This window comes from Oncorhynchus kisutch, linkage group LG16 (assembly GCF_002021735.2).
Source record: "Oncorhynchus kisutch isolate 150728-3 linkage group LG16, Okis_V2, whole genome shotgun sequence".
Taxonomy (NCBI): domain Eukaryota; kingdom Metazoa; phylum Chordata; class Actinopteri; order Salmoniformes; family Salmonidae; genus Oncorhynchus; species Oncorhynchus kisutch.
In genome coordinates, this window is record NC_034189.2 from 39,039,351 (window position 1) to 39,066,499 (window position 27,149).

Genomic DNA, 27,149 nt, shown 5'->3' on the forward strand with positions numbered 1-27,149 from the left:
CGTTGGTCAATCCCATAGGTATTTAAACTGCCACAAATGATAATTCAGAGACAGAGTTTCAGATTGCTGCTTTTGAGTAAACATCAATGATGTCCTCTCCCAACAGTTGCAGTGAATTGATTTTCTATGTAAATGGACAAAAGGTAAGAAATATTTTTTTTCTAATATGTGACTATGGCTGTGTTCACACAGGTTGCCCAATTTTGATCTTTTGCCCTATTATTGGTATTTTGACCAACCAAATTGGCTCCCGAGTAGTGCAGCAGTCTAAGACCCCTGCATCTTGCTTGAGGCATCACTACAGACACCCTGGTTCGAATCCAGGCTGTATCCCATCCAGCCGTGATTGGGAGTCCAATTGGCCCAGCGTCGGCTGGTGTAGGCCTTCACTGTAAATAAGAATTTGTTCTTAACTGACTTGCCTAGTTAAAAAAAAAAAAAGATCAGATATTTTGCCAGTAATGGAGCAAAAGATCCAGACTATGCTTAATCATATGGGATCAACGCATTATTTAGTCTCTATTAGATGTTGGTTTGACCACTGTTCCTAGGCCGTCATTGAAAATAAGAATTTGTTCTTAACTGACTTGCCTAGTTAAATAAAGGTAAAATAAAATAAATAAAATACATTTATACTGTACTGGTCTTTTGGAATAACATTAGGCCACATTTTCAAACTGCAGAGGACAGTATATTTTCCTTTTGCCGAGCAGCTCAATTGACATTAGTTCCAAATGTAATTGAATAATAATTGTAATTTACGCAATGCAGTTGTCTGGTAAATGTCTATTGTGTTTGTGATACTTTCTATTATTTCTATGGTTAGTATGAGGAAGTTATATCACTTCAACACTGTAAGAAAATATTCAACAAAAGGCTGCTTTCTAAAATGTATAATCTACAGTTTTTCTGCATCTGAAATATTTTCTTATACAGTATTCAATATATTGATACAGATTCCTCCAGTCCTCCCACCTCAAAATGTTGACTTTTATGTAAAGCACATGATTGTCAGCAGACTGACACACCAATGTCCTGATTATAGTCACAGATAACACTATAGATTAGATGCAGAGCATATGGCATTCTCAAGCCACCCGTGATATCATTTTGACTCTCCAGAGTGTTTGCTGTCGCCTGATGTAGATATGCCTTTTTACTGTTTTTTTCACAGACAGAGGCTTAGTTGTCTTAGGCAAATAGATTGTGACCTCTGTCTGTGTGCGTTTGTGTGTGTTTCAGATCTTAGAGAGGAATGCCGATCCAGAGGAGGTGCTCCTCAAATTCCTCAGAAGGAAAGGTACTTTTCCCCAACAAAATTATAACACCTTTTTGTATGTAAATAACAGCACATAATGTCTATGTTCTTCAAATCACATTTTATTGGTCACATACACATATTAAGCAGATGTTGTGGCGAAATGCCAACAGTGCAGTTTTGGACGAGCAATGAAGTAGTGGCATTGACTAAATACAGTAGAATAGAATAAAGTATATACTGTACGTATGAGATGAGTAAGCAGTATGTAAACATTATTAAAGTAACTAGTGTTCCATTATTAAAGTGGCCAGTGATTCCATGTCTATATATACAGGGCAGCAGCCTCTGAGGTGCAGGGTTGAGTAGCAGTGAAGGTCATTTTAAAATGCTTAGCCAAAATCATCTACATGTGTCTCTTCTCTATATAGTGCTTCTAACTGGGACTAAGTATGGTTGTGGAGGGGGTGGATGTGGGGCCTGCACGGTCATGGTGTCCAAATATGACCAACTCAACAACAGAGTTCTGTATCCTTTCTTTCTAATAGTGCCCTCACAACCATATGTGGGAAGCAAACCATTTAATTTAATATTTTACTAAATAACACCATCACAAAATATAATGACTGAGAAATATAGTTTTGGAGTAAAATGACTGGAATCTTCTTCAGTTTGCATCACACTATTCTATTCGACACGGCACTGCTTGTTATGTCCTTGACCACTGATCCTAGCCACTACACTGTTAACGCCTGTCTGCAGCCCATCTGTACACTGCATGGAGCTGCTGTGGTAACAGTGGAGGGTATTGGCAGCACCAAGACCAAACTGCATCCGGTTCAGGTAGGTCCTACTATACGGTTATATAGGGTTTTCTGATCCTAAATCCTACAAGTGGAGCTCACCATTCATTGTGGCTGGATGATATTTTTTGTAAGGAAAACTGATATGTCTACGTTCTTGCAGGAGCGTATAGCCAAGGCCCATGGCTCTCAATGTGGTTTCTGTACTCCAGGCATGGTGATGTCCATGTACACTTTACTGAGGAACAAACCACATCCTACCATGGAAGACATCAGAGAGGCTCTAGGAGGTCATTCATTTATATTTTATAGATTAAAAAAAATAAACATACTCTATTTCTTCTTATTATATTTTTTTTTAATCATCTTTAGTAGTCCAAAGGTCTCCACAAAAACATTGGCTGTAGGTTCATCGCTAGCTTTTTTCAAACGTCATTGACAGTTTTTTTTGACCCCATTCTCAAAGGAAACCTCTGCCGCTGTACTGGCTACAGGCCGATCATTGACGGATTCAAAACTTTCTGTGATGTGAGTAATGCCTTTAACCTATTTCCACAAGCTAGTTGTTTGATTCAAAGCACATGTCTCTTAACCAAAATGCACATGTTTTCTCTTTTGATTACTTTGAAACATGTTCTGTAAAATGCATGTGTTACATATCACTAGGCATCAGAGAATGGAGAGGGATGTTGCCAGAATGGAGAATCTGGGGGAAAGTGCTGTATAGAGAATGGAACTAAGCAACACAAGGATAGTGATGTGAGTTAAATACTTTACATTTTCACCGAATGAATTCCAACTTTGTACATGCGCAAGATGCGTTAGGGAACGGTATAGTCCCTTTAACCCAACGAGTCCCACCGTAACGCCAGCGTCTTTTGGACTTTTAATACCTTTTAAACATTGTGTTTTTTAGCTACAGACTTCTGGGATGAACCATTGGCTTTTATATTTCTACTGCGTCCATGAGTCTGTGTGATTAATGGGGCTGAGCTAGAGTGGTGTTTGTGAGACAAGGGCGGATCCCGAAGGGGCGCGGGGCAGGGTCTTTTACAAAAATGTCTTTAGAGTTCGAAGGGTTTCAGCTACAAACTATTCAAAGCTGTCAATGAAAAGCTGAGACTCACAGATATGCTCGTTTTGTGTCTATTGTGGCATGGTGTCTATAATACGCTCACATAGTTGCTGTCACAAACTCCACAAAGGTGTCATTGACTAGTTGGTTATTCATTTACCATTAAGCAAACTATTTCTGTACTAACAGCATTCATATAAATACTTTTTGGCTTTGTCCAGGCCTTGTTTTATGTCAATAAAAGTCATGAATGCAACTGTTTATATCTCATTGTTTTGTGTGGTACTCTACTTGTAGCCCTGGTTGTCGTGAAAATGAAATGGTAAAACATTTTATTGTCAGGCTAAATATGAGTGCTTGACATGCAGATAAAGGAAAGTCCAAAGAATACTGTAACAGTACTTCATGTAAATGTAATCACAGCACATAACTACGGTGGCCCAAGAGGCAAAGTAGCTTTTTCAATTGAGGGGTAGTTGAAATGATGACACCAGGAAAGAATGATTGTGTTCTAAATAAATATTTGATACCTTGTCAGATCTCAGAGGAGCTGTTCCATATGGACAATGTTCTTCCGCTTGACCCATCCCAGGACCTCATTTTCCCTCCAGAACTCATGGTACGTTAGATTCAGTCTTCACTCTAAAGAGACTTGTCTATTGTCAACTCAAACAGAACTAACTTGCAGAGAACTTTGATTTCACTCTTCTCTATATCAGATTATGGGAAAGAAACGTGCCTGTGGCAGTCTGTGTTTCCAAGGCGATAGGCTGAAGTTGATATCTCCAGTAGATCTGACCAATCTGCTTGAGTTGAAAACAGAATATCCTGAAGCCCCTGTGGTGGTTGGCAACACAACTATAGGTATTAACCTTTTGCTTTGCCATCTTGCTTTTGTGTTTCAGAACTGCTTTCACTCAAACCCGAAATATTTTCCCCCATTAAAAAATAGACCCATACGCTGTACACGGTACAAAAAATATTAATCCTGACGACTGCTCAGCCACATTGTATCTATTATGTGTTTATTTGTTTTGAGCAGGACCAAATATGCAAGTGAAAGGAGTCCATCATCCTCTCACCATCTACGCCGGGAGAGTTTCAGATTTACATACTGTGACGTGGGGGAAGGATGGTAGGTTTAGAAGTGTATTCATTGTCCGTTCGTTGAATGAACTTTTCAGCTTTTCGTCATCTACTTGCTGTGTGTTCATGTCCATGCAGGTGTGAGTATGGGGGCAGTCTGCACCCTGTCCAGTCTGAAGGAGGAGATGGAGAGGGCTGTGAGGGAGATGGAGGCAGAAAGAACCAGGGGGTACCAGGCCCTGCTACAGACCCTACAGTGTCTAGCAGGGAAACAGATCCGCAACATGGCTGTAAGCCCTATAACTATTACCCATAGATACAGATGTTCTATCATAATTTGACCCGTATCTCACAGCAGGAAAGTAATCTTGCAGCAACAGTACACTCTAATCATTATGTGGATTATAATTAATGGACATTTTTGTATCGGCTGATACATTTTTAGTTAGGATAAATCAAGTCTGACTTTTTAAATGACCAACTTTAGAAGCCTTTTTAAACCTTGAATACACTTGAATTTGCATTTCCTCCTGCACAAGAGGAACCTCCTACATTCTCTAATTAATTATCAAATTATGATAGCACACCTGTATGTACCCAACAAATGTAACTGTGTTGGCTCAGATATTTTCTCCTCACGTTGTCCTTTTCAGCATGGTTCCAGAAACTATGGTCAATGCGTAACCAGGCAAGCACACAGACAGTACAGCTTGGCTTGGCTATGTAGTGTGAAAAGGGTGTCGCTGGGCCATTGTCGTTATTGTTGAATGCTGCATTACTCTTGCCTGAAAGCCTTATTGATGTGTTTTATTTGATCGGTTTTATGATGTCCCATGTCTACAGACCATTGGAGGCAATATCCTCAGTGCCAACCCAAAGTATGATCTCAATAGTGTTCTAGCTGCCTTGGACTGCACGCTGCAGGTCATGTCTAAAGGTACTGTTGGCCAAAGCATTGATTCTTCTTGATTTGATCCTTTTCTTTCAGTTCGTGATCATGCAATATCACATGACCTAAATGGGAAGGACATAGTTCATTGAGTGATGCCTAGATTCATAGTATGAAACTGTCTTTTTGTTGTAGAAAATGGGACTAGGGCGATCACTCTGAATGAAGAACTCTTCACTGGCTTTGGCAAGACAGCGCTTAGACCAGATGAAGTCCTCCTGTCCATTGACATCCCCTACTCCAAACCAGTGAGGAATAACTGTTTTAATCTCTCATACAAATACCTCTCTGGATATTGATGATAACCTTAGTTTAACTCCAACCTCTTTCAAGCTTTGGGTGCTGAGGATTTGGTTAATTGGTAAGTAAACATGAATAATCTGTTGCGAGGTTTTCAGGTTGGAGAAATGGTCTGTTGAATGTATTGAGGATGACTGTTGATTATTGACTATATTATGTCTGTTGATTGTAGTACAGTATTTATTTCTACTTTGATCTCTGCAGTGGGAGTTTGTGTCCGCCTTCCGTCAGGCCCAGAGGAGGGAGTTTGCCTTCTCCATTGTCAACGCTGGGATGAAGGTGCTCTTCAGGGAGGGCACTAACATAGTGGAGTCTCTCAACATCTACTACGGGGGAGTGGGACCCACACTGGTCAAGGTTGGACGCACATGCCAGAAGCTTGTTGGACGGTATGTAGACTGACAACAACATACTTTACAGACATTGCAGACCTGGGTTCAAATATTTGATTATGTAAATGCTTATTTTCTGTGTATTTGAGTATTTTCAAATAATGTGGCCCAAATTATCTGCAATTTCCTATAAATAGCCTACTATTTTAAAGTTTTTTTCAAATACTTATTTAAAATACAATTTTCCAAATGCCGGGATTAAATGCATGGGGGGAGTGTATTTCAGTCAGTGTATTTCAGTCAGTATTTTCAAATACATGCCAATAGTTTCAACCTGGAATCCGGGGTAGACGTAACATAGTAAATCAAGTCATTGTTTTACAAGTCACAACTAACTGAGTCACAACTAAGTCTCAAGTCTTAGCACTCAAGTCCCAAGTCAAGACAGGCAAGTTCGAGTCAAATCTCAAGTCAAGACCATCAAGTCAAGTCTCAAGTCCTAAACTTTGAGTTTCGAGTTTTAAACATGTCATGTAATACTGTTTCATATTTTTAACAAGAGTAATAGTTAGTATATTATATTTACGCAAATCATTAATGCTTTTAAAAATATCTATATATTTATTATTTTCCAAATAAACGTTATATTTCCAAGGAAATACATGGGTAGCCATGAGAAAGACCCCCCCCCCCCCCCCCAACAGTGATCGACTATTGAGGATGGCTACGGGGCGCAATCGGCCGATGTAGACTTGTACACAATCACCCAACCTTAACACACACACACACACACGCTCTCTCTGTGTGGTTCCAGTAGGCTAACGTATGTCAATGGTTTTTAGGAACAGCAGTAACATCAGGCAGGATTTAGGCTACCAACTGCCTAGCCATTTATAGCTCAAACTTGGGTGCAATGATCACATTCCCGCACTGACTGACTGTGTGGAGACTCATTGATTTAACGTTGCGTTAGCCTACATGATACACTAGTAAAATAATAAAATATATGGCTGTCAGCTTTATTAGCCATGACTTACCCTTCTTTGTGCAGCTTCAAATGTCGAACAAAGTTGGAAATTGTTGCGTCTCCGTCTGTAATTTTCTTCCCACATGTTTTGCAAGTTGCAATCCGTTTTTTTTTATACAGTCGTCTTTATATCTAAAAATAAATAATTTTGGGTATCATCTTTCTAAGGGCTCCATCTGAATTCACCCGCCGACGGTTCCTCTGCACTGCCACGCACAACTTTTTCTCAGCTGGCACAATTTGATTGGCTGCTGTCCGATTCAAACTGTAATCCGTTAAATGAAGAGTTGATGTGCTGCACACTTTGTTTAATAGCATAATTTTTTATATTTGGGCATGGGGAGGGTATCAAGTCAGGTCGAGTCATAAGGTCCAAGTCAAGTCACGAGTCATTGGTGTTAAAGTCGAGATGCAAGTCATCATTTTTGTGACTCGAGTCTGACTCGAGTCCAAGTCATGTTACTCGAGTCCACACCTCTGCCAATTAGTATGATATGTTATGTTTCGTATGGTAGTTATTACATTTTGGAATTCCATAATCCATTTTGTATGATATTTTATAATTTGTATGATATGTAACGAATTTTAATTCGTACTGTTAGGTTCTAATTTTTCAGAGTAAATAAATCACACACACTAGAAAAGCTTAAACCAAGTTTAATTCTTTCCAAAGAGTCAACACAGCTGTATTCAGATAAAGATATGTTTCCACCACCACAAATATATCTACTCCACTTTAGGCACCCCTCCTCCTCTCCAATCCTTACATTTTATGGTTTGACAGGAAGACGAAGTGATAGAGTAATAAACGGTTCTGTCTCTCTTAAGGTGACCTGAACTGACCTCAACCCCCTTGATGTCTAATCCAATGCTCTCCACACGTATCACCTATTGCACTTCCATGACTCCCTCCCATCCACCCAGCACATTCCACAGCCCCTCTGTCTTTCTACAGAGAACCATTAACTTCTAACATAAAAACCAGTCTCTTTCACTCCTTTATATTCCATGCTTCTGATCTATCATGACTTTAGTATATCAATGTTCAAAGTTTACCCCGAATCCAACAGTCCCTCCTCTTGAACAATAGCTTCCTAATGTTCAATTTACATAAACTTGGAAATAACTTATAAATGGACAAACGATGATAATAAAACATGAATTTTAAAAAACGAACAAATGATTATAAATTAACGCACAATGATAAAAAACAAACAAATAATTATAAATGAACAAACAATGATAACAAAACATTCGCTGTGAGGTTTACAAACTCAGAGACTTATGGCCTCCGTTCTGTGATCACACCATACACAATTTTATTTTATACATCACACAACAAAATCTACTCATGCTTCCACCAAGACTTCCCTTTTAGGCCCCAGGTTCCGAGAGGTGTTCCCAAGTCATGTCATTGTCACTTTTTTCCCCCATTTCCTCCATTTCCACAACCCTACATCCTCTTAAGGTAACTCAGCGCTGTATATGCTTTCACATCAATTCCTTCAAAATGTTGTTCAGAGTACAATTACCCCAACATCTATCCTCTTTCATGTGATACATTAACCAATAAAGCAGCTAAACCCCAACCCAAGTATATGATGTATAAAGTAGCTCCCAGACCCAACCCATCTGCATGTCTTACAGTGGAATCTAGTTTCTCTCTCTCTCTCTCGCAAAGCTTCCTCTGTCATGGTGTCTTCAAGCTCACCCATGATGCAGCTGGACTTCACTTCACATGAGAACTATGTACCACCCCCAAGGAGAGACATGACAATCTTTACCGCTGCAGGTGCTGTAAGGAGTAGTGTGTGTGGACCAAACCAACACTGTCCCCAACACCCCCGCCTGGTGTGTCTTGATGCACATTCAATCTCCAGAATTCAGCACGTGCCCTTGGTTATCTCTGCTTTCACCTGAGGATATACACACTGAAACACATGGGTCATTTCCTGACAACATTAACAATCCTCTTATGGCAAGAGGATTGGGAAAAAGATGAACGAGTTGGGAATAATATCCAACCTAACAAAACTCGGAGTCACAGGTTTCCTGAAAGTTTACCATAGTGTCTGAAATGCCACCACTATCTCTTCTATTCTCGCCATGATCTGGGTATGTGTAATGTTCAATTAAATCCCCATGTTGTGTACTGTTAGCTGTCCTCCCTCTCCTATGAGCTATCTCCTGTAACAATATACAGTCTCTAGGCATGATACTCCTCTATCATCCCATCTAACGCATAACACGCAAGTCACTTCTCCTAATGCATTTCTACAGTTATAAACATACTAACACATTATCAAATCAATTAGTCAATATACATCAATGTTCAAAGTTACCCCGAATCCAACAGTACAATATATTACAGATTGCAATTCGTACAACATGTTACAAATTTGCAAACGTATGATATGTTATGAATTCCTATTTGTTGTGGCTAACGCTAGGTTAAGGGGGTTATTTTTACATTTTAAATATATATATATATATATACATTTTATATATATATACTGTATATATATATATATATATTTATATATATATATAATGTTTTTTTATTTATCTAGGCAAGTCAGTTAAAAACAAATGATTATTTACAATGATGGCCTAACCTAATTAACAATAGGTTAATTGGCTTTTTCAGGGGTTTCGCGTGGGGATTCGATCCAGCAACCTTTCGGTTACTAGCCCAACATGCTAAGTAATTGCAAAGCTGCTAAAATGCTAAAGTTGTCCGTGATGAGATTTGAACACGCAACCTTTAGGTTGCTAGACTTTGCTTTATACGCCTGACCCAGCACCCCGCTGTTGTGGACATTCATCACTAAGGACTCAAATTCAAAGTAAATTAAGTCATCTTAATTATCACTGCCGGAGAGTTTCATAAACTCAATACAAGCTTGATAAAAACTCTGAAAACGGTGTTCCCTTTCAGTCCTTATAAATTGCTACACAAACAAATCATATAAGCATGATTTACATGATTTATTATTAAACTTGGTTCCTGAATTTGACTGACTGATACCTCACGAAGCTTCTTCTCTCAAAGATGAGACCTTGAAACTGAGATACTCCTTTTGGGTCCCAGAGCAATGTTCTGGGCGTACTGCCAAATTGCTTATCTTCTAATGGCTGGGGGCAGTAAAACGGCCTGCTACTCAGTCCCAGTTGCTAATATATGCATATTATTAGTATATTTGGATAGAAACTACTCGGAAGTTTCTAAAACTGTTTGAATGATGTCTGTGAGTATAACAGAACTCATATGGCAGGAAAAAACCTGAGAAAAAATCCAACCAGGAAGTGGGAAATCTGAGGCTAGTCGTTTTTCAACTCATTCCCTATTGAATAGTGGGATATTGGTCATGTTGCACTTCCTGAGGCTTCCACTGGATGTAAACAGTCTTTAGAGCCTAGTTTGATGCTTCTACTGTAAAGTGGGGGCGAATGAGAGGGGAATGAGTCAGAGGTCTGGTAGAATGCTTTGAGCTCGTGACGCTCGTTCACGTGAGAACAAGCTCTGTTCCATCGCAATTCTACAGACAAAGGAATTCTCCGGTTGGAACATTATTGAAGATTTATGTTAAAAACATCCTAAAGATTGATTCTATACATAGTTTGACATGTTTCTACGGACTGTAATGGAACTTTTTGACATTTCGTCTGCTCCTAGTGAACGCGCTTCGTGACTTTGGATTTGTTTACAAAACACGCTAACAAAAGTAGCTATTTGGACATAAATGATGGACATTATCAAACAGAACAAACATTTAATGTGGAACTGGGATTCATGGGAGTGCATTTTGATGAAGATCATTAAAGGTAAGTGAACATTTATAATGCTATTTCTTACTGATGTTGACTGCACAATATGGTGGATATCTTTTTGGCTTGTTTGGTCTCTGAGCGCCGTACTCAGATTATAGCATGGTTAGCTTTTTCTGTAAAGCTTTTTTGGAATCTGACACAGCGGTTGCATCAAGGAGAAGTTTATCTAAAGTTCCATGCATAACACTTGTATTTTCACCACCATTTATAATGAGTATTTCTGTAAATTGATGTGGCTCTCTGCAAAATCACCGGATGTTTTTGGAACTACTGAACATAACGCACCAATGTATACTGAGAACTTTATCGAACAAAACATATGTGTATTTTGTAACATGAAGTCCTATGAGTGTCATCTGATGAAGATCATCAAAGGTTAGTGATTAATTTTATCTCTATTTCTGATTTTTGTGACTCCTCTCTTTGGCTGGAAAAATGGCTATGTTTTTCTGTGACTTGGCTCTGACCTAACATAATCATTTGTGGTGCTTTCGCCGTAAAGCCTATTTCAAATCGGACACTGTGATGCGATTAACAAGAAGTGTATCTTTAAAATGGTGTGAAATACTTCTATGTTTGAGGAATTTTAATTATGCGATTTCTGTTGTTTTGAATTTGGCGCCATGCACATTCACTGGCTGTTGTCATATCGATCCCGTTAGCGGGATCTCAGCCCTAAGAAGATTTATCAGTGATAGAAGAAATCCCTCCCATGTACAATCAATCAGTTACTCTCATGAACCAAGACAGGTTATTAGAAAAGCAGCATTACGCTAAACATACGATCTGATACACAGAGCAAATTTCCATCACACTCCCTCATTTTATTACTCTGTGATAATTATTGCTACATTTTAAGGTAAGCATTAGATTATGGCTTACATTATCAAAGGTTATATCAAAACACTTCCATTAAAAGTAAAACCAGACACTTTATCCTTTCAAACCCTTCACTCTGGGTTGTAGAATCTAACTAGTAACTGATCCTTATTCCATAAAATCAAATCAAATTGTATTGGTCACATACACATGGTTAGCAGATGTTTCTGCGAGTGTAGCGAAAGTGCAGCAATATCTAACAAGTCATATCTAACAATTCCACAACAAATACCTAATACACACAAATCTCTCGGTATAGGAATCGAATAAGAATATATATGGATGAGCAATGACAGAGCGCATAGGCTAAGATGCAATAGATGAGTAATGCAAGAAATGCAAACATTATTAAAGTGACTAGTGTTCCATTTATTAAAGTAGCCAATGATTTCAAGTCTGTATGTAGGCAGCAGCCTCTCTGTGCTAGTGATGGCTGTTTAACAGTCTGATTTCCTTGTGATAGAGGCTGTTTTTCAGTCTCTCGGTCCCTGCTTTGATGCACCTGTACTGTCCTCACCTTCCGGATGGTAGCAGGTTGAACAGGCAGTGGCTCGGGTGTTTTTTGTCCTTGATGATCTTTTTGGTCTTTCTGTGACATTGTGTGCTGTAGGTGTCCTGGAGGGCAGGTAGTTTGCCCCCTGTGATGCGTTGTGCAGACCGCACCACCCGCTGGAGAGCCCTGCTCTCAATTGCGCATCTGTAAAAGTTTGTGAGGGTTTTGGTTTACAAGCCAAATTTCTTCAGCCTCCTGAGGTTGAAGAGGTGCTGTTGCGCCTTCTTCACCAAACTGTCTGTGTGGGTGAACCATTTCAGTTTGTCAGTGATGTGTACGCAGAGGAACTTAAAATGTTCCATCTTCCCCATTGCTGTCCCGTCGATGTGGATAGGGGGTGCTCCCTCTGCTGTTTCCTGTAGTCCACAATCATCTCCTTTGTTTTGTTCACGTTGAGTGAAAGGTTGTTTTCCTGACACCACACTCTTGAGTGCCCTCACCTCCTGCCTGTTGGTAATCAGGCCTACTACTGTTGTGTTGTCTGCAACCTTGATGACTGAGTTGGAGGCATGCATGGCCACACAGTCATGGGTGAACAGGGAGTACAGGAGGGGGCTGATCACGCACCCTTCTGGGGCCCCAGTGTTAAGGATCAGCGAAGTGGAGATGTTGTTTCCTACCTTCACCACCTGGGGGCAGCCCATCAGGAAGTCCTGGACCCAATTGCCCAGGGCGGGGTTGAGACCCAGGGCCTCAAACTTAATGATGAGCTTGGAGGGTACTATGGTGTTGAATGCTGAGCTATAGTCAGTGAACAGCATTCTTACATAGGTATTCCATAGCCCTTACACTTGTAAAATCATTGCAGTAGAATGGTTTATTAATACCTTCATTTCATACACACATGCTTTATTACACAATTTAATTTATGGAAACACTATTGTCATGAGCAGAGGGGAGAACATGGTTATACTCTTCATGACCTTCAGTGAGTTCCTTATAGTCCACATTATCTTCATCATTCTCATCAGAAAATTGCATTTATTTTAGCCCAATCAAACTAACAGTCTCTCCTGCAGTTGCAGAATTGAGCAAAATAGTTGCTGAGACCTGTGAGACAAAAGAAGAGCACAGAGCCTTACAACATGAAATCAGTGTTATCACATACAAGGACATACTCCCAACATGGCCCATTTTGCAAAGTTCACAGACTGTGATTCAAACATATTTGTCAGCCAAGCTGTCACCTCCAACTTGTTATCTTTATTGTCAGAGTAGCTTCTAGCGGTTTCTGATAATGACATTTCAGTGAGAGTTTTTGCAATTCTCCTAAGAGAGTGATAGCAAAAGACTTGAAAAGCAAAAGAAATCACAAAATATGACAAGTTTTAGTAATGCATTATGCTATGCATAATCATATATGGCAGGAAACGAAGTTTGATGATGATGACATGATGATTCCCACTCTCCCTTAGACTGACTCTATACCTTCAGGAATACTGTACTGCTGGGGTCCAAACAAAATGGAGTCTGAAAAAAAACATAAACTCATGCTTTTTTACCCAGGAATACCAGTTAGGCAGCATGTTTTACAAGCGGTATTCCGACACCATATCACGCTCACTTCGCCCTTTTTTTTGCATGCTATGGCGGTCAACTAGTATAATTATTGTTCTACCAAACAAGCCCTCCTTCCTGAGTCTAGGATGTACAATTAATCTCTGTGGCTAGGCAGGTGTTGTTATCTTCCCAGCCCAAGTTCAGTAGTCCCAGTCTTCTTATCAGTCAGGAAGAGCCTTGGGATTAGGAAGTGTACATTCATGCAGCCTGCCGCAGTCAACTAAATTCAGAGGCTGGACCCCTTTGTACTTTGTTTCCTGCGACAAATATATTTGCACAAAAATCATTCCATCTAACCCATAACATGCTAAACACTACTGCTAGGTCACTTACAGTGCATTTGGAAAGTAATCAGACCCCTGGACTTTTTCCACATTTTGTTCCGTTACAGCCTTATTCTAAAAATTTATTAAATATATGTTTTTCCTCATAAAACTACACACAATACCCTATAATGGCAAAACATTTTTTTTTTTTATAAATACCTTATTAACATAAGTATTCAGACCCTTTGCTATGAGACTCGAAATTGAGCTCAGGTGCATCTCATTTATCATCCTTAAGATGTTTCTACAACTTGATTGGAATCTACCTGTGGTAAATTCAATTGATTGGAAATGATTTGGAAAGGCACACACCTGTCCATATAAGGTCCCACAGCTGACAGTGCATGTCAGAGCAAAAACCAAGCCATGATGTTGAAGGAATTGTGCTTATAGCGCTAAGAGAGGATTGTGTCGGGGTACAGATCTGGGGAAGGGTACCAAAACATGTCTACAGCATTGAAGGTCCCAAGAACAAAGTGTCCTCCGTCATTCTTAAATGGAAAAAGTTTGGAACCACCAAGAATCGTCCTAGAGCTGGCCGCCCCGGCCAAGCTGAGCAATCAGGGGAGAATGGCCTTTGTCAGGGAGGTCACTCTGACAGAGCTCTAGATTTCCTCTTTGGAGATGGGAGAACCTTCCAGAAGGACAACCATGTTACGGTTTTCTTCGGGTGAAAGAGAGTCGGACCAAAATGCAGCGTGGTTAATTCGATACATCTTTAATGAAGATGAAACACGAACAATACAAAAACAATAAACGTAACGTGAAAACCGAAACAGCCTAAACTGGTGCAAACTAACACAGAGACAGGAACAATCACCCACAAAACACTCAAAGAATATGGCTGCCTAAATATGGTTCCCAATCAGAGACAACAATAATCACCTGCCTCTGATTGAGAACCGCCTCAGGCAACCATAGACTTTACTCGAAAACCCCACTAATCCCACAATCCCAAAACCTACGAAAAACCCCAATACAAAAACACACCACAAAATAAACCCATGTCACACCCTGGCCTGACCAAATAAAGAAAGAAAACACAAAATACTAAGACCAGGGCGTGACAAACCACCAATCAGGCCTTTATGGTAGAGTGGCCAGACGGAAGCCACTACTCAGTAAAAGGCACATGACAGCCTGCTTGGAGTTTGCCAAAAAGCACCTAAGGACTCTCAGACCATGAGAATGGAGATTCTCTGGTCTGATGAAATCAAGATTGAACTCTTGGCCTGAATACCAAGCGTCACTTCTGGAGGAAACCAGGCACTATCCCTACAGTCACGGATCCCTTCTGAACTTTCATTATGCACACCTAACCCCTATTTCCACTGATTGGTACTTGTATAAGTGTGCCCTTTGGTCGATTATTGTTTCAATGTCTGTTGGTGTGTGTGATTACCTGTGCTGTGTGTTTTATGCTTTCGTACCCTTGTGGATTTCGCAGATGATTACGGGTCTGATTACGGGTTATTTATTCAAGGTACTCCTCGCGCTTTTGTTTGGGATTCAACCCTGTGTTTTTGTTACGCGTTTGTTTGGTCTTCTTCCCCGTGCATTTTCACGGCACGCCGTAATTTGGTCTTATTAAAAAAACTATTACGCATTCCTGCATCTGTCTCCCGAATCTCTTCATACCAGCGTGACACCTACGATGAAGCATGGTGGTGGCAGAACGGAGCAAAGTACAGAGATATCCTTGATGAAAACCTACTCCAGAGCACTCAGGACCTCAGACTGGGGAGATAGTTCACCTTATGACAGGACAATGAACCTAAGCACACAGTCAAGACAGCGCAGGAGTGGCTTCGGGACAAGTCTCTGAATGTCTTTGAGTGGCTCAGTCACAGCCTGGACTTGAAACCGATCAAACATCTCTGGAGAGACCTGAAAATAACTGTGCAGTGATGCTCCCCATCCAACCTGACAGAGCTTAAGAGGATCTGCAGAGAATAATAGGAGAAACTCCCCAAATACAGGTGTGCCAAGCTTGTAGCATCATACGCAAGAAGACTTGAGGCTGTAATCGCTGCCAAAGGTGGTTCAACAAAGTATTAAGTAAAGAGTCTGAATACTTACAGTACCAGTCAAGTTTGGACACACCTACTCATTCAAGGTTTTTTATTTATTTGTACTTTTCTACATTGTAGAATAATAGTGAATACATTAAAACGAAAATGAAATAGCACATATAGAATCATGTAGTAACCATAAAAGTGTTAAACAAGTCTAAATATATTTGAGATTCTTAAAAGTAGCCACCCTTTGCCTTGATGACAGCTTTGCACACCCTTGGCATTCTCTCAACCTGGCTTCATGAGGTAGTCACTTGGAATGCCTTTCAATTAACAGGTGTGCCTTGTTAAAAGTTCATTTGTGGAATTTCTTTCCTTCTTAATGCGTTTGAGCCAATCAGTTGTCACACCAGCCTTCGCTTTGGCTCCTCCTCTTGTCCAGCTCAGGCATTCGGCGTCGCCAGCCTTCCAAATGCTGCCAAACCTACTGTTGGGAAACACCCTTCACTCATCAACCCCGGACTTGTGTCGACATCATTACACACACCTGGTTCCAATCCCCACTCTATCACTGTATATATACTCTCTCTGCCATTTGTCTTTGTTTTTTGTTTTCCTGAGAGGAATCTCTCTGACATTTTCTTGAGTACTTTATATTTTGCACTTTGGGTTCACCCTGTGCCATTTTGTTTATGAAGATATATTTACAGCACAACAGCGTTTGGGTTACGTCTCGCTTTGATCTATGGTGCTTAAATAAATTCAGTAGTTGTAAACCTGCGACTGCCTCCTGCCTACTCCTTTCTACACCAGTGACAGAATGACAAACCCAAGAAAACAGCGAAGCTCCGCCACCACAACTCGTGCCTGGAGCGCCTTGGGACTGCATTGGACGAGGTGCTCCGGGCCGTACACCACGTCACCACCCCGCGTCATTCCAGCCACCCCACCACCATCTACATCAAATCTACAAAATTCTACAAATGTTACATTTCAAGAACTCAACTGCAGTCGCAAAAACCATCAACCATCAAAACCATTTGATGGAACTGGCTCTCATGATGACCGCCACAGGAAAGGAAGACCCAGAGTTACCTCTGCTGCAGAGGATACGTTCATTAGAGTTAACTGCACCCCAGAAATTGCAGCCCAAATAAATGCTTCACAGAGTTCAAGTAACAGACACATCTCAACATCAACTGCTCAGATGAGACTGCGTGAATCAGGCCTTCATCGCCAAATTGCTGCAAAGAAACCACTACTAAAGGACATCTATAATAAGAAGAGACTAGCTTGAGCCAAGAAACAAGAGAAATGCATATTAGACAGGTGAAAATGAGTCCAAATTTAGATTTTTGGTTCCAACTGCTGTCTTTGTGAGATGCAGAGTAGGTGAACAAATGGTCTCCGCATGTGTGGTTCCCATCGTGAAGCATGGAGGAGGAGGTGTGATGGTGCTTTGCTGGTGACACTGTTGGTAATTTATTTAGAATTAAAGGCACACTTAACCAGCATGGCTACTATAGCATTCTGCAGCGATACATTATCCCATATGGTTTGCGCTTAGTGGGACTATCATTTGTTTTTCAACCGGATAATGACCTTTAACACACCTCCAGTCTGTGTAAGGGCTATTTGACCAAGGAGAGTGATGGAGTGCTGCATCAGATGACCTGTCATCCACAATCATCCGACCTCAACCCAATTGAGATGGTTTGGGATGAGTTGTACCACAGAGTTAAAGAAATGCAGCCAACAAGTTCTCAGCGTATGTGGGAACTCCTTCAAGACTGTTGGAAAAGCATTCCTCATGAAGCTGGTTGAGTAGAACTATTGGTAAATTATCCAAAACAAATTTAGAACGACAGTCCATAATGCTTTGCGTTGCTCCTATCACTCGGCACTCATTCTTCTGGTGTTTCTTCATTTGCTTCTTCAGATAGCTTTACAGTTCATCCTCCCAATGGCACACATGTAACTCATGCATGTCAAGGTGAATGGCCCTTGATAATGTCCCGATTTCAATATCTGTGGAATAATCTGATTTTCCCAAACAGACGAATGTCTCACCTGAGCCGCCACCACAATCCTTTACGGTCAATTCTGTCTTGTCCATTTTCAAACTAGTACACCAGCAGAATGAGAGAAGTTTAGATGTGATCTCTCTCCATGCTCACTCCACATGGACGGTCTCCGGACTCATGCTGTACTCCTGAGAGAAAAGGCCATAGTGAACGCCATTGTTGCCATTACTTCAGCCAGTTAGAGGGGAAGGGGCTCACACTGTTCTCGGTCTAATTATCCCTTCCATGCATCTAGATACCATCCGTGGTCCCCTTCACCATAAGCTTGAGAGAGGACAGACCAGAACAAAAGAGCATGTATGATTCAGGAAATCCAGACAAACTATTCACTGTATGACAAATTATTACATTCCCAATATTCCCAATATTCTTAATATTCTTAATAAGACAAATGTCAAAGAGAATAAAAACACACTGTTGAAACCATTTTTCAAATTGGCTTATACTCCTTTATCATCAATCAATCAATCCAATTTATTTATAAATCCCTTCTTACATCAGCTGTTGCCACAAAGTGCTGTACAGAAACCCAGCCTAAAACCCCAAACAGCAAGCAATGCAGGTGTAGAAGCACGGTGGCTAGGAAAAACTCCCTTGAAAGGCCAAAACCTAGGAAGAAACCTAGAGAGGAACCAGGCTATGAGGGGTGGCCAGTCCTCTTCTGGCTGTGCCGGGTGGAGATTATAACAGAACATGGCCAAGATGTTCAAATGTTCATAGATGATCAGCAGGGTCATATAATAATAATCACAGTGGTTGTAGTGGGTGCAACCGGTCAGCACCTCAGGAGTAAATGTCAGTTGGCTTTTCATAGCCGATCATTCAGAGTATCTCTACCACTCCTGCTGTCTCTAGAGAGTTGAAAACAGCAGGTCTGGGACAGGTAGCACGTCCGGTGAACAGGTCAGGGTTCCATAGCCGCAGGCAGAACAGTTGAAACTGAAGCAGCAGCACGACCAGATGGACTGGGGACAGCAAGGAGTCATCAGGCCAGGTAGTCCCAGGGCATGGTCCTAGGGCTCAGGTCCTCCGAGAGAGAGAAAGAAAGACCTCACCAAGAGTTACGATGTCAGGGAGTTAGAGGGCTAATGCTTAGGGAGAAGTCCTGACCATACAGCAGACCCAATTTGGTGAGATTTGTTTTGACACAAGACAAAAACAAAACAAACAAAACAACAACACTTCCTCATATTTACCAGCATTTACATACTACACTTAAATCCCACCCAATGTCTCTAGCCTTTCTAGCGAGGGTGATCAGGTCTCACCAGAAAGTCAGGACAGAGGTCATTCAACACCATGAAGTGAGTGTTCTTTTCCCTTTGCATTCCCTGTACTTCAGACTCATTATTTAAAGACATTTCTAACATTCTGTGTACCAGGTTTACATTGAGTTTTTCAGTAAATTTCTCATCAGGAGAACTTACACCTGTGCAACCAAAATTCGGGCAATAGATGCTTCAGAAAGTTGTATTTGTGTGCCCTTTAAGGTGCATCCTTTTCAACCCGTGAAGAACCCACAAATCCAAGTAAAAAGACCCCACACAATGAATCAGACACGGTATTAACACCACTAACAAATATGTGGGTTAACAGGTGGGTTGTGTTTTTGCCATGCCTTACTTAATTGGGAGCTGGGTACCTTTATACTTAATAGAACAGCAGAATTTCACTAACTGCTCTCCCAAGGCAACCCGGCCTCCGGAAACATTTCAAATGATGAGATAGGGACACCCCATCCTCTCCTAAAAGAGAAAATAAACATTTTGTTAGTTTTCACCCTGCCAAATCTTAAATTAGCAACAAAAAGGTTTTAATTACAGGCAAAACAAAACATGATAACTTCTGGCCACTGTCCTCCCTCCACTCTTTAATCATTTGTGTTTTAATCCACCCCAATGTTTACTGGTAATATACTATTACCAATCTCTGTTGGATATTCATTACTTGCTTCATAGTCATTGTTTACTATTCTAAGATGAATATGCACTAAATGGAGACAGATCTACTTTTTAACAATTTTAAAGGTAATTGTAGGTTTGGTAACCCCAATGCTGGTGCTTTTTTATACCTCTACAATTGCAATTGTTTATTTTACTCTACAAACACTTCCTCACAATATTACTCCTTTATAATTCTGGTTGTCTCTTTATAATACAGGAGTTGAGATATTCATTCTTCACAAACTCCTCCTTCACACTAGTGTTCTATTCATACAACATATTCGGTAATAGTGATCTCTCCTTTCCTATCATCACACACACATCACATCAAACAGAATTAAATGAACCAAACTGAACTGAACTGGTGAACTTAACCGGTGATCTGGTGAACTTGTGAATTGCAATTGAAGTGTTGGTTGATTGGCTCAGGTCCTGGGGGGAGGATCTTCTGGCTGATGCCTGCAGGCTTTTGGAGGAGGAGGTGGAGCTATCTGACTCTGCCCACGGAGGGAAGGTGGAGTATCGCAAGACCCTTACCACCAGCTTCTTCTTCAAATTCTACATGCAGGTCCTCCAGGAGCTCAGAGAGAGGGTACATATACAGGACAGGCACAATCCTTAATTATTTTTCAGCAAAACATCAAATCTGCCACTTGTTTTGCTGAATCTGAGGGATGTGACAATATTTGTGTGTAGCAATATTACATTGGCTCTCTAAAAGGTGTTTTACAATCATTTTTATTATGCTTCATGTTTCTTGATTTCTACCCAATGGTGCAGGATGTGAACGTGTGTCTTCTACCCCTTGAGTACCTCAGTGCTCTCAAGCCTTTCAAAAACGAAGTGCCCCAGGGACATCACTCTTTCCAGGTTTGTGATCAACAATGGCTTATATGTAAAAGGTTACAACTTACTCCGATGGATGATGGTTGTATCCCCATAGTGTCTGTCTCTTTCCTCTGCAGCTTGTGTCCAATGCCCAGTCCTCCCAGGACCCTGTGGGCCATCCCATGATGCATCAAGCAGCCTTCCATCAGGCTACAGGAGAGGCCCAGTATTACGATGACATACCAGCTGTCCAGGGGGAACTCTTTGTCTTCATGGTGACCAGCACCAGAGCGCACGCCAAGATCATGTGAGTCTATGTTAGTGGGTCATTATTTGACTGTTTTTGGATTGGCCATACAAACTTCTACAGTTGGATCTGTATGATAAGATAATCACCTAAATCCAGACTCGTCTTTTTGAAATTGCATGTAGGTTTTCTTCTTCTTATATATTTTTTCTCCTCAATTTCGTGATATCCAATTGGTAGTTACAGTCTTGTCCCATCGCTGAATCTCCCGTACGGACTCAGGAGAGGCTAAGGTCGAGAGCCATGCGTCCTCCGAAACACGCTTAACCAGGAAGCCAGCCGCACCAATGTGTTGGAGAAAACACCGTACAACTGGGAACCGTGTCAACGTACATGAGCCCAGCCCTCCACAGGAGTTGCTAGAGCGCGATAGGACAAGGACATCCCGTCCGACCAAACTCTCCCCTAACCTGGACGACGCTGCGACAATTGTGTGCCGCCTCAGCTGCGACACAGCCCGGGATCGAATCCGGGTTTGTAGTGATGCCTCAAGCACTGTGATGCAGTGCCTTAGACCGCTGTGCCACTCAGGAGGCCGCATGTAGGTCTTCTGATCATGTGTCTTTATTCCACTTCAAAACCAGCAACATTGACCCATCTGAAGCACTTGGCATGACTGGGGTAGTCACGTTCCTATCAGCTGGGGACGTCCCTGGTCAGAACCGACGGATGTTGTTCAATAACCCAGAGGAACTCTTTGCTGAGGAGGAGGTAGGCTACCGTACTGTCCCCTCTCACTACCATTCCCAGTCTGTAGCACCGTACCATAGACAGAAAGTATGACCATGGCAATGACCGATGATGATAATTGAGGAGAATAGAGAACCTCTGTTCTAATGGCATTTCTAATTATGAGAGGTCTATTATATTGTATATTGGCTTACCATGGTGGTTTTTGATTGGTTGATTGGTTGTTCCTGTGCAGGTGTCTTGTGTGGGGCAGATCATTGGGGCTGTGGTAGCAGAGAGCAGAGAGCAGGCCAGGAGAGCAGCTCAAATGGTAAAGGTCACCTACCAGGATCTACTTCCTGTCTTCTTCACAATAGAAGAGGCCATCCAGCATCAGTCCTTCTTTGACCCAAAGAGGAAGCTGGAGAGAGGAGACGTGGACAAAGCCTTTGAGACAGTGGATCAGATTCTGGAGGGTAAAACGCAATGGTTTACATCTGTGCATCTCCTTCTTCTAATGCAAGTTCATGTCTTCAAATGTCTTGATGATATGTGATTGTGTTGTGAGCAGATGAGATCTACTTGGGAGGTCAGGAGCATTTCTACATGGAGACTCAGGGCCTTATTGCAGTGCCCAAAGGAGAGAATGGAGAACTGGAACTGTTTGTGGCCAGCCAGCATTCAGCATACACTCAGGTTAGACACATAAACTATCTATGTTTTAGTTTTCTCCTCTGTTATGTTGCTGCATACATTGGATATTGGACTCTTGTTAACCCTTTCCTGCCAATCAGAATCTTTGATTTTTGACACACGACAACCATCAGTGCCCCAATGCTGGTTGATTGATATGATCAGAAAAAAAGTTATTACAATTTTTTATTTGAATGTCCTTTTGTTTTGTCCCTGCAACTCCAGGAAGTGGTAGGAATCACACTGGGCATCGACTCCAACAAGATCACATGTCACGTGAGGAGGTTGGGGGGAGCGTTCGGTGGCAAAGTCATGAAGATTGCCTCCCTCTCTGCTATCACTGCCACAGCTGCAGTCAAGTAAGAGCTTTCAACAGAGTGTTGATAACACACATTAGTGGAATATAATACATTTAATAATACCTTGAATAGATATAGTACATTGAATACATACAGTTAATACCTTGAATACATGTAATACATATAATACCTTGAATACATATAATAACTTGAATACTTAGAGTAAATATGCCTATGTTTTCATTGTAGGACAGGGCGACCTGTACGCTGTGTACTGGAACGTGGAGATGACATGCTGATCACAAGTGGCAGACACCCCTTCCTAGGAAAATACAAGGTATTGTAGAGTAGCCCTCTCAGATGAGCATCATCAACAACAACTGTGTGATCAGGGGAATTTTTACCTCAGCATTTCTAACGACCAGTTTTTTTTCTCAGGTGGGATACAACAACGATGGAACCATCATGGCAGCGGACATCACCTACTACAGTAACGGGGGGTGCACCCTGAATGAATCATTAGCTGTAAGCTTGTTAAGAACTTTGAATTCAATACTGTGTATGACTCAATGGTTATCTGCGATTGTCCAATATATTGCCTGATATCAGTTGAAAAGTCCTCGACAACAGGGACTGAGGATTCTCACCACGTTTAAAAATGGACAGCAGAAACACCCTAGCATAAGACACATTTTCATTTCCCTGTAATGTGCTGTGATTCAGATCATGGAGAAAGCCCTGCTTCACATGGACAATGGCTATAAGATCCCTAACCTGCGTGGGCGTGGCTTGGTGTGTAAGACCTACCTGCCCTCCTACACAGCGTTCCGAGGCTTCGGAGGACCCCAGGGACTCATGGTGATGGAGAGCGTGCTGCACGAGGTGGCTGTCAAATGTGGCCTCCCTCCACAGAAGGTTAGTGAGAGGTTACTGGAGGATTCAGGGTCATGTTTAGTTAGTTAATTACCCACCTTTTATCCATCCATTCAATCTTCCTACCGATGATGAATGTGGCCTGGTGTGTCTCTGCAGGTGAGGGAGATCAACATGTACCGGGAGGAGGAGTGCTATACCCACCACAAGCAGCTCTTCTCCCCCCGCGACATGCTCCGTTGCTGGGACGAGTGCCTAGACAAGGCTGGGTACCACGATCGCCTCCAGGCCATCCAGCAGTTCAACACCTCCAACCGCTGGAAGAAGAGGGGCATCTCTGCTGTGCCTATGAAGTTTGGCGTCGGCTTCTCCAAAGGCTTCTTCAACCAGGTGAGGATGAAGAACTCCCTTTAATAAACACATGTTCAATTTAGAATGCCCCATGTTCATTTTTCCACTGTGCTAGGAAGCTGCTTTGACAAAGGACATTGTTGACTGAAAGGTTAGCTATTTTAACACTGTAACTTGTGTCTGGTTCGGGTGTTCAGATACTTATTTGCATAGCTGTAAGCACTTGTAAGTTACTGTGGAGAAATATCTTTTTACATTTAAATGTAACCTTTACTTAAACTAGGCAAGTCAGTTAAGAACCAATTCTTATTTACGATGACGGCCAATTGTGCGCTGCCCTATGGGACTCCTAATCACGGCCGGTTGTGATACAGCCTGGATTCAAACCAGGGTGTCTGTAGTGACGCCTCTAGCACTGAGATGCAATACGTTAGACCGCTGCGCCACTCAGGAGCCCACAGTATAAACTGTGTTCATCCCCATAGAGACACAATATAACAGTTGTTCATTATCTGGTTCCACCTCTGCTCAAGGGTGCAGCTCTGGTGAACATCTACAAGGATGGCTCGGTGTTGGTGGCACACGGAGGCACAGAGATGGGCCAGGGAATCAACACAAAAGCCCTCCAGATTGCCAGTCGTATCCTGAAGGTGCCCATGTCCTCAATCCACATCAAAGAGACCTGTACGGGCAACGTTCCCAATGCTGCACCCTCAGCAGCCTCCTTTGGCACGGACGCAGTGGGCATGGCAGTCAAGGTATTTCAACGAAGCCTGGCCTCCGATCGGTTTGTGTTGTCACGCCAACTGCCCTGGACAATGACCATAGGAGTTGGCAAGACTACACAAACAGATCTGGGACCAGGCTAGCTCCAATGTTCTGTTATCACAGGCTTCTCATAGGCTTATAAAGACATATGGTATAGATGTGTTTATTGTACTGTTACCAAATGTTACTGTGTATGATTTTAGGATGCTTGTGAGAAACTGATGCGGCGCTTGAAGCCATTCATGGAAAATCATCCCAAATATACATGGCAACAATGGGTAATCAACCAACATCCACCAGGCTATAATAAAGTCAATATAATGATGTTATTGTGTCTATCTCCATAATGGTATAGCATGCAATGACTTGTGTTCTTTCCCACAGATTTTTGAGGCTTATTGCCAGAAGGTCAGCTTATCTGCAACTGGCTTCTTCATGTACGTACCCTGTCAATACTGTAGACTGTAGTGTGTAATGAAGCAATGCGGCGTCTCACTCACTGACTGTTTATAAGACCGTGATAACTGCAATGGCACGATTTACGGCGCTCATATTGGGAACGTCTCGGTCACAAGTAGGCTATCCTAATGCGGTCACCGTATGGGTTTCAAGGGGACCTCACACGGATATGGACTGGGAGAACAGCGAGGGTCCAGCCTACTATTACTTCACCTTTGGGGCCTGCTGCTCAGAAGTGGAGATTGACTGTCTCACTGGAGATCACAAAGTACAGTAGTATTACCCTTGGTCTAAATCAGTGAAATGTTAATTAACACTACTTCATACTGTGCCTGCAGGCATCCCCTAGAACGTGCAATGAGCATGTATGAGCCTCTGTTTTATATGTTATGTCATAAGGGCGTCATTGGCTTTATACAATAAGCTGTGTGTTCGTTGCAGAATCTCAGAACAGATATTGTGATGGATGTCGGGAGGAGCCTCAACCCAGCTCTAGATATAGGACAGGTACAGAACGGTCTAACACTCACAGGTCTAGTGGCTCTACATTTCTACAGTATTATGGATCAATATAGGACATCTTCAGTAGCATACGTTCCAATATGACTTGAGACAAAGTTAACATGGTGCTATATGTTCCAGATCGAGGGCGGCTTCGTCCAGGGCATAGGTCTGTACACCATAGAGGAGCTGCAGTTCTCTCTCGAGGGGGTTCTGATGACCAGGGGTCCGTCCCAGTACAAGATTCCTGCCCTCTGTGACGTCCCTCCTCAGTTTAACGTCCACCTGCTGGCCAACGCACAGAACCCACATGCCATCTACAGGTCCAAGGCAAGTCAAACAACATGACATCACGCGACACATCCATAATGGCATCAATTATGCCTAAATACAGAGCATTTTTTTGGACTGAACAATTTACACCAAACGCCAAATTGTCAAGGTCCAAGTTTATTTGTCGTATAAAACACGATAAAATGCTTTCACTCAAGGTTCCTGAGGATTCACTTCCTAAGTGGTAATTGATGGTCGGCCATGTTGTTACAGGGTATAGGCGAGCCTCCAGTGTTCTTGGCCAGCACCATCTTCTTTGCTATAAAGGAGGCAGTTGCTGCAGCCCGTAGAGAGAGGGGGCTAGGGGACAGCTTCCCTCTTAGTTCCCCTGCTACTGCGGAGAGGATACGCATGGCCTGTGAGGACCAGTTCACTGAGATGGTAACATTTCTTCATATCAAAAGGACTGTTTTTCCACAGGACACAGATCAAGCCTAGTTCCAGACTAAAAAGTTGTTTGATGAAAATGCTCCATTGAAAGTGCTTTTTTAGTTCAGGACTAGGCTTATTCTGAGTCCACTAACTGGCCGATGTCTACCGTTTTGGTCTCACTAATACCCTTTCTCCAACAACATTCGTTTAACGGCATTATATATATTTTTTCCTCAAGGCTCCATCTCCAAAGAAAGGAACGTTCAAACCATGGAGTATCAACATATGAGCCAACTGAATATGACTTGGCTCCAACTATTAATCATTCACCTCATCGTAATGTATTGTTCGGTGTTGGTGGGATGCTTGCAGATTGTGTGCTTTCTGGATGACTTGGAAATGTGTCTAGAGTATGTGCTTGATGCTGTTGCTTGAAATTTCACTTTTGTCCTAGGGTAAGATAAATACACCATCTGGTGTTTGGTCATGTATGTTTTGGGCTGTTTGTTAAAACTTGAACAATCTGCATCTGTGACCTACAGCCAAGTGCAGTCAACATACAGAACTCAGATGAACCTAAAAATTTGAACTGAACTTTGAAGCGTTGGTTTAATTCTGTGCCCTAAAGCCTTCTGATGTCTAACTGACTAATAAAGGATGCATTTTTGAAGCATG

The 27,149-nt window shown here is 41.8% G+C and overlaps 1 protein-coding gene across 1 annotated transcript; it reads left to right on the plus strand.

The window, feature by feature from the left end:
• Positions 1 to 46: 46 nt before the first annotated feature.
• Positions 47 to 27,149, plus strand: aox5 (aldehyde oxidase 5). The gene is made up of 33 exons (XM_020482638.2): positions 47 to 143; positions 1,243 to 1,300; positions 1,690 to 1,786; positions 1,993 to 2,101; positions 2,225 to 2,351; positions 2,528 to 2,589; positions 2,728 to 2,820; positions 3,675 to 3,755; positions 3,856 to 4,000; positions 4,179 to 4,271; positions 4,361 to 4,512; positions 5,066 to 5,159; positions 5,307 to 5,419; positions 5,676 to 5,860; positions 20,451 to 20,613; positions 20,802 to 20,891; positions 20,987 to 21,156; positions 21,741 to 21,867; positions 22,082 to 22,301; positions 22,397 to 22,521; positions 22,744 to 22,877; positions 23,067 to 23,154; positions 23,256 to 23,342; positions 23,541 to 23,732; positions 23,850 to 24,080; positions 24,575 to 24,799; positions 25,013 to 25,087; positions 25,194 to 25,246; positions 25,422 to 25,536; positions 25,710 to 25,775; positions 25,911 to 26,099; positions 26,316 to 26,483; positions 26,713 to 27,149. Exons 1-33 carry the CDS (start codon positions 87 to 89, stop codon positions 26,761 to 26,763), a joined length of 4,035 nt encoding a protein of 1,344 aa, XP_020338227.1. The 5' UTR covers positions 47 to 86; the 3' UTR covers positions 26,764 to 27,149.

Bases quoted from the DNA above. Each gene is read 5' to 3' on its own strand.
- aox5 (XM_020482638.2), top strand. From the start codon at position 87: ATGATGTCCTCTCCCAACAGTTGCAGTGAATTGATTTTCTATGTAAAT. The intron at 21,157-21,740 runs GTGAGTCTATGT...CTTCAAAACCAG, and splicing joins AGAGCGCACGCCAAGATCAT to CAACATTGACCCATCTGAAG. The intron at 21,868-22,081 runs GTAGGCTACCGT...GTTCCTGTGCAG, and splicing joins AACTCTTTGCTGAGGAGGAG to GTGTCTTGTGTGGGGCAGAT.